We start from the raw sequence: 6,182 nt of genomic DNA on the forward strand, positions 1-6,182 counted from the left end.
ATTCCTGAAAAGTTGTCTGTCAACCAAATTTCTGCCTAACAAATCCAGTTTCTCCACTGACTTTCGTTATAAAATCAGTCGTATTTTCCTCTAGGAAAAGCTGAGGTTTTGAGAGGAGCTAAACATCAGGCTGAATACTGCAGACTTTCTAGAGTCACACATTTAATGGAGAAACTTCTTGACAAAGTCTAATTCAAGTTAAACCCAAAGGAGGTAATTTTTAAGCGTGCACATCACCCCAAGGAGTGTTCACATGAAGTAAGTTATTTAAAGCAAATCTTCAAATACTGTGCAGGATCTCAGCTCCCAATTTATACTGTTGCAACAAAAGCTATGTGCCTTGAGATTCTGTATAAAGAAGGAAGCCTAGGCCAGGACTTCTGGAACTCTGGGGTACACAGTCACCTGAGGATCTTGTTAAAATGCAGATTGTGGCAGGGTATGGTGGCTCACGCCTATAATCCCAGTAATCTCAGCACTTTGGGAGGCCGAGGTGGGCGGATCACAAGGTCAGGAGTTCGACACTAGCCTGACCAACATGGTGAAACCGTGTCTCCACTAAAAATACAAAAAAAAAAAAAAAAAAATAGCCGGGCGTGGTGGTGTGTGCCTGTAATCCCAGCTACTCAGGAGGCTGAGGCAGGAGAATCGCTTGAACCCGGGAGGCAGAGGTTGCAGGGAGCCAAGATCGTGCCACTGCACTCCAGCCTGGGCAACAGAATGAGAACGAGAGTCCACCTCAAAAAAAAAAAAAAAAAAAAAACTGCAGATTGCGATTCTGATTCATGCTCTCAGGAATGCTGATGCCATGTTGCCATGTGGCCCTGGGTCTTACTTCGAGTAGCGCAGTTATAGATACTCTAGGCCCCTACACAGTTCTCTGAGGAAGCAACTTTAGCACCAGTTTTTAAGCTGCAATCAGCTTCATATGTAGCGGTGCTTGCCCACGCACAGAACTTGCAGAAAGCTAGAAGCCCCACCACATCAAAACTCAGAAAAGCCACCACCAAAACCAGTCAGCCCAGGATCAGGGAAGGAAGGTCTGATCCTTAATTTGGTCACCGTAGAGAAGGCACAAGGAGGAACAGGCAACCCCAACCCAAAGAAGCTGGGGAGGGTGCAAAAGACTCCCAATGCCTAGGATACAAGGGGTTATTTAACCCCACCCTTGATCATTCTGCCCTGCACCCAAATGGTTCATTCACTTTTGAAATAAACCTACATGAGGACCTGTTATATCGGCTGGGTGCAGTGGCTCACGCCTGTAATCCCAGCACTTTGGGAGGCCAAGGTGGGCGGATCACCTGAGGTCAGGAGTTTGAGACCAACTTGGCCAACATAGTGAAACTCTGTCTCTACTAAAAATACAAAAATTAGCTGGGTGCAGCGGCGCATGCCTATAATCCCAGGTACTCAAGAGGCTGAGGTAGGAGAATCACTTGAACCTGGGAGGGAGAGGTTGCAGTGAACCAAGACTGAGTCAATGCACTACAGCCTGGGAGACACAGGAAAACTCCATCTCAAAAAAAAAAAAAAAAAAAAAAACCCTACATAAAAACCTGTTATAAATAAGTACTGTACTAAACTCTATGGGGGAGCCCTTCAGTAAATTAAAACAAAACCCTTCAGGAGCAAAAATATGGATGGTGTCGCAAGAATGACAGTCCAGAAGTTCTACAGGTGTCTACTTTCTGGCAGGAGAGATAGGACAGCTTCAGGGAAGAAGAGGCAGTGGGGCTGGGCAACAGAGAGACAGGAGAAGGCAATGTACACCCGGGGACTGGCCCGAAGGAAAGAAAGGTCGGAGAAAACCAGATATGTGTTAGGAGATGGCAAATAGTCCAGCTGGACTGGAATGGAGGGTTCCAGTAGGTAAAACGTCCATTGTTGGGAATGACTGTAAAGCTGAAAGAATCTTTGAAGCACACCACAGAGGAAAGACCAAGAAAGGGGTGTGTGTGTGTGTGTGTGTGTGTATACTTTTTTTTTTTTTTTTTTTTGAGATGGAGTCTAGCTCTGTCGCCCAAGCTGGAGTGCAGTGGCACAATCTCGGCTCACTGCAACCTCCGCCTCCCGGGTTCACACCATTCTCCTGCCTCAGCCTCCCAAGTAGATGGGATTAGAGGTGTGTGCCACCATACTCAGCTAATTTTTGTATTTTTAGTAGAGATGGGGTTTTACCATGTTGACCAGGCTGGTCTTGAACTCCTGACCTCAGGTTATCCGCCTACCTTGGCCTCCCAAAGTGCTGCGATTACAGACGTGAGCCACTGCACCCGGCCTACTTCATTCTATTTAATCCTCAGCACAACTCTAGGAAGCCCTTTATAGAAGAGGTTGAGAAGCTAAAATGTTTGTCCAGGGCTACAGGGCCTGCCAATGAGTCTGAGTTGCTGCTTTGCCAGATACACTCCTTATCCCTGGGCTCCACATCCCTCAACAGAGGATCAAAAACATTGGGGGAAGATAAAAATTAAAAACAATACAACAATTAAAAAGAATACAAATTAAAAATACAACAGTTATTTACATAGCATCTCCACTGTAATAGGTACTACACGTAATTTACAGAATTTTTTTTTTTTTTTTTTTTTTTGAGACAGAGTCTTATTCTCTCCTCCAGGCTGGAGTGCAGTGGTGCGATCTCCGCTCACTGCAAGCTCCGCCTCCCAGGTTCACGCCATTCTCCTGCCTCAGCCTCCCGAGCAGCTAGGACTACAGGCGCCCGCCACCACACCTGGCTAATTTTTTGTATTTTTAGTAGAGAAGGGGTTTCACCGTGTTAGCCAGGATGGTCTCGATCTCCTGACCTCGTGATCTGCCCACCTCGGCCTCCCAAAGTGCTGGGATTACAGGCGTAAGCCACCGCGCCTGGCCGCACCCTTGGATTTTGTCATTCTCAGGGAGTCCTATTCCAATTCCCTGCAGATGCCAAGGAAGGACCATACTTTATATCCATTGCTTGAGCTCTGTCCACCACTCAATGCTGCTCTGAACACCAGGAGTTTATCATTTGACAAGTAACATGAAGAGCACCCTCGCCCTGCCACCATACTTCCCAACAGCTGAGAAAAGCCATCTCTAATAAAAGCAACTCCTAGGCCTGAATTACAGGCTGCAGAGCCTTGAGGAATCTGCAGACAGCCTATCCCAGAACATGACGACTCAATTTCCCCAAAGAAACAAGAGCCTGGAGGAAAGAAACCAGGGAGGGGGAGGGGAATCGGGATGAGGAAGTGACCACATCTGACTGTCCAAGAGGTTGGGGTTGAGAATCCCAAGTTTCAAACATTAAGCCTCCTCCTCCTCCTCTTCCTCTACCTCCTCCTCCTCCTCCTCCTCCATATTTATTACAACAGCATCTTAAAGTGCAGAAAGTAACTCAGCCATTTATGGCATAATTACCCAGACTTTAAAATGGTCTAATCCACAAACCTAGCCAGCCTAGGTTCCTTACTCTAGCCTTATTAACAGTGGGATCTCACTACAACTCCAGTTAATTACACAAACAATGAGATGGAAAAATCTACTGTGATCTATTAAAAAAATCGTTGCCCCCTGAAATCATGCGTCTGGGGGTGGGTTGAGTCCCAGGATTTCACTAGAAGACAACAGGCACCTCGGCCTCTGCTGAAATTGTTTACAGCACATGGACAGGTTCCACAACAAGGCACATTTGGTGGAACTGATTTAAGGCTCTCATTAAAATGTTCCTTTGTTGAGCACAAGACATCCCCCCACCCCTAAGGAGACTACAGACCTCCTGTCCTAAGCCCTCACTCAGCCTGCCCTAACTTCCCCCAACAGGATCCCCCCCCTCCACACTCACACACTAAACACTAGTCACCAGATTAAGTCAATTAACATCAGAGTCATTTTCTCATGAAAGGAATTTAGGAATTTAGCATTTGTTGAGCAAGAGCCCCATCTTCACCAGAAACTCCCCTTGACTCCAGAACTCTGAACAGCAGCAGTGAAGGCAGCCTCACTGGGCAGACCCACACACCAAAACCCAACCAGAAGAGCCAGGAGGCCTGTGAGCTCGGGCTGCTCGCCCAGATGGCTGGGCCCCCATCCTGGCTGTGCAAAAAAGTTCCATACTTCCTCTGGGAGCAGATGTGGATTCTGCCACGAGCAATAACCACCAAACACATCACAAGAAACACGGGGCAACTCCAAACACCTCCTCCAAATCCCTGGAGCTTACTCTCTTTCCTGGGTTACATTTACCTCTCGTTTTACAACTGGGCGCAGGGAAGATGTTGATTCCACCAGCACCAAAACCCCTCCACAGCTGGCAGGCCAGAAAGGTATTAGAAAGGCAGTTCCCTACCCATGCTGTTCCCATTGCCACCTTCAAAGGAGGTGGGAAGTGATCACCTAGGACAGGTCTTCTGGACAGAGCTCCCCAAGAGAAAGCTGCTTCGAGGACCACCAAAGAGTGTTTTGGAGGCTGGGGGGCTTTATTTCCAGTCCGGGCTGTTTGGGATGGGCGGGTGGCTTGATGCTTTCCTGTAAGGCACTTCGACACCTCAGTGGTGACTCTTAGGTGTGACCAAGCCAGGAAATAAAAGCTGCGGGAGTTGGGGGGGGGGGCGGTGCTGTCTGCCTGGTGATGAGGGCCACACCCGCGTTAAAATACTAAGGCCCGGCCGGGCGCGGTGGCTCAAGCCTGTAATCCCAGCACTTTGGGAGGCCGAGACGGGCGGATCACGAGGTCAGGAGATCAAGACCATCCTGGCTAACACAGTGAAACCCCGTCTCTACTAAAAAATACAAAAAACTAGCCGGGCGAGGTGGCGGGCGCCTGTAGTCCCAGCTACTCGGGAGGCTGAGGCAGGAGAATGGCGTAAACTCGGGCGGCGGAGCTTGCAGTGAGCTGAGATCCGGCCACTGCACTCCAGCTTGGGCGACAGAGCGAGACTCCGTCTCAAAAAAAAAAAAAAAATACTAAGGCCCCCCAAGAAAAACCTGAATGAGTTCTTTTTGCTTTTCTGTCCTTAGAAAGATTTCCTTTCCTCTGTGAGGACAGCCAGGATGGAAATCCAGGAAGGAGCAGAACAAACCCCGTCCGTACCTTTGCAGCCAGGCCATGCCCGATTTTGGCAGCGGCCTTCACACATTAGTCACCGCGACAGCCTGGGACCCTCGGATCCCCGGATTCGGCCCTGGCACGGAGAGGGCGCAGGGTTCCAGACCAGTAACTAGAAGCCATGGGGCGGCCCCTAATTCTTCCCTTCTTCCGCCCTCACCCGCAGGGCCATCTGGGGTCCCGGCTTTGCCCAGGAACTTGGAGGAGGGAAGCCGGGAGCGTCGGGTCAGCGTAGGTAACAAAGCTCCGCGCTTTGCGCGCCGCAGGTCTGTCCGGCATCGGGCCCCAAACTGGCCACTCTTACCTGGGCTGACCCTGCCGGGTGGGGTGGGGGGCTCCCTTTTCCCCTTCGCACCCCCCACGGGGGGTGCGGGTGGTCTTTTCTCCCCCGACAAGAAACTCCCCATCTGGGCCCGAGAGCCGGCAACTCTCGGCAGTTCTCGAGCAAACTCTCGGCTCAGACCACAAAAACTCAGTGAGGCTGGAAATGCGTCCCCGCGGCGCGGGTGGGAGGGGGACCTGACCGAGTCCCTGGAGGCTTCGTCAGCCTCCCGGCCCCTGGGTTCCTTGCGCCCTTCCGCCGCGAGCCTGCACCCCCAGCGAGCCTCTTCACCACTCCAGGGCCGCTCCAGCCGCCCATACCCACCTCCCCAGGTGCAGCTTTTTGCCCACGGGCACTCCCGCGCTTCCCAAGCTCTGCGCCCTCAGCTCTCGGGGACTCACCGCCCAGCAGCGGCAGCAGCAGGACGCTGAGCAGAGGCAACCGGCGGGGTCTGGCCAGGGATCCCCGTGTAGCTCCCATCGCGGCCGGCTCGGGAAAAGGAGCTGAGGGCGCACAGCGGGTGCGCAGACTGCGCTCCGCGGCGGGCACAGAAGACAGAGCGCACCGGAGCGCGGGCGCCGCAGCAGCAGCCGCAGCCGGAGCCCGACCCCGAGGCGTCCCGAGCCGGAGCCGCGCGCGCCCGGTACCTCGGAGTCCTCGCGCGCCGCCGCCGCTGCCGCCGCCAAGCCCCGCCCCACGACGCCCCCTCCCCTCCGGCCCCCGCACGGCGCCCCGCCCCCTCGACGCCCCCTCCTCGCCGAGACGGGG

At 52.4% G+C, this 6,182-nt stretch overlaps 1 protein-coding gene across 3 annotated transcripts in view; it reads right to left on the reverse strand.

Annotated features, from left to right (window-relative positions):
- LOC105489582 (protein tyrosine kinase 7 (inactive)) overlaps positions 1-6,059 on the reverse strand; it is an 83,936-nt gene extending 77,877 nt beyond the window's left edge. The window contains exon 1 of one of the 3 annotated variants that reach the window (XM_011754479.3): positions 5,816-6,059. In XM_011754479.3, the coding sequence (XP_011752781.1) occupies positions 5,816-5,894 (79 nt within the window). In that variant the 5' untranslated portion in view covers positions 5,895-6,059. Of the gene's footprint in view, positions 1-5,077; positions 5,160-5,815 lie in introns of those variants that run through there. The other 2 variants (XM_011754481.3, XM_071097024.1) reach the window with 2 other exon arrangements.
- Between the last annotated feature and the right edge of the window lie 123 nt (positions 6,060-6,182).

This window comes from Macaca nemestrina, chromosome 5 (genome assembly GCF_043159975.1).
Source record: "Macaca nemestrina isolate mMacNem1 chromosome 5, mMacNem.hap1, whole genome shotgun sequence".
NCBI lineage: Eukaryota > Metazoa > Chordata > Mammalia > Primates > Cercopithecidae > Macaca > Macaca nemestrina.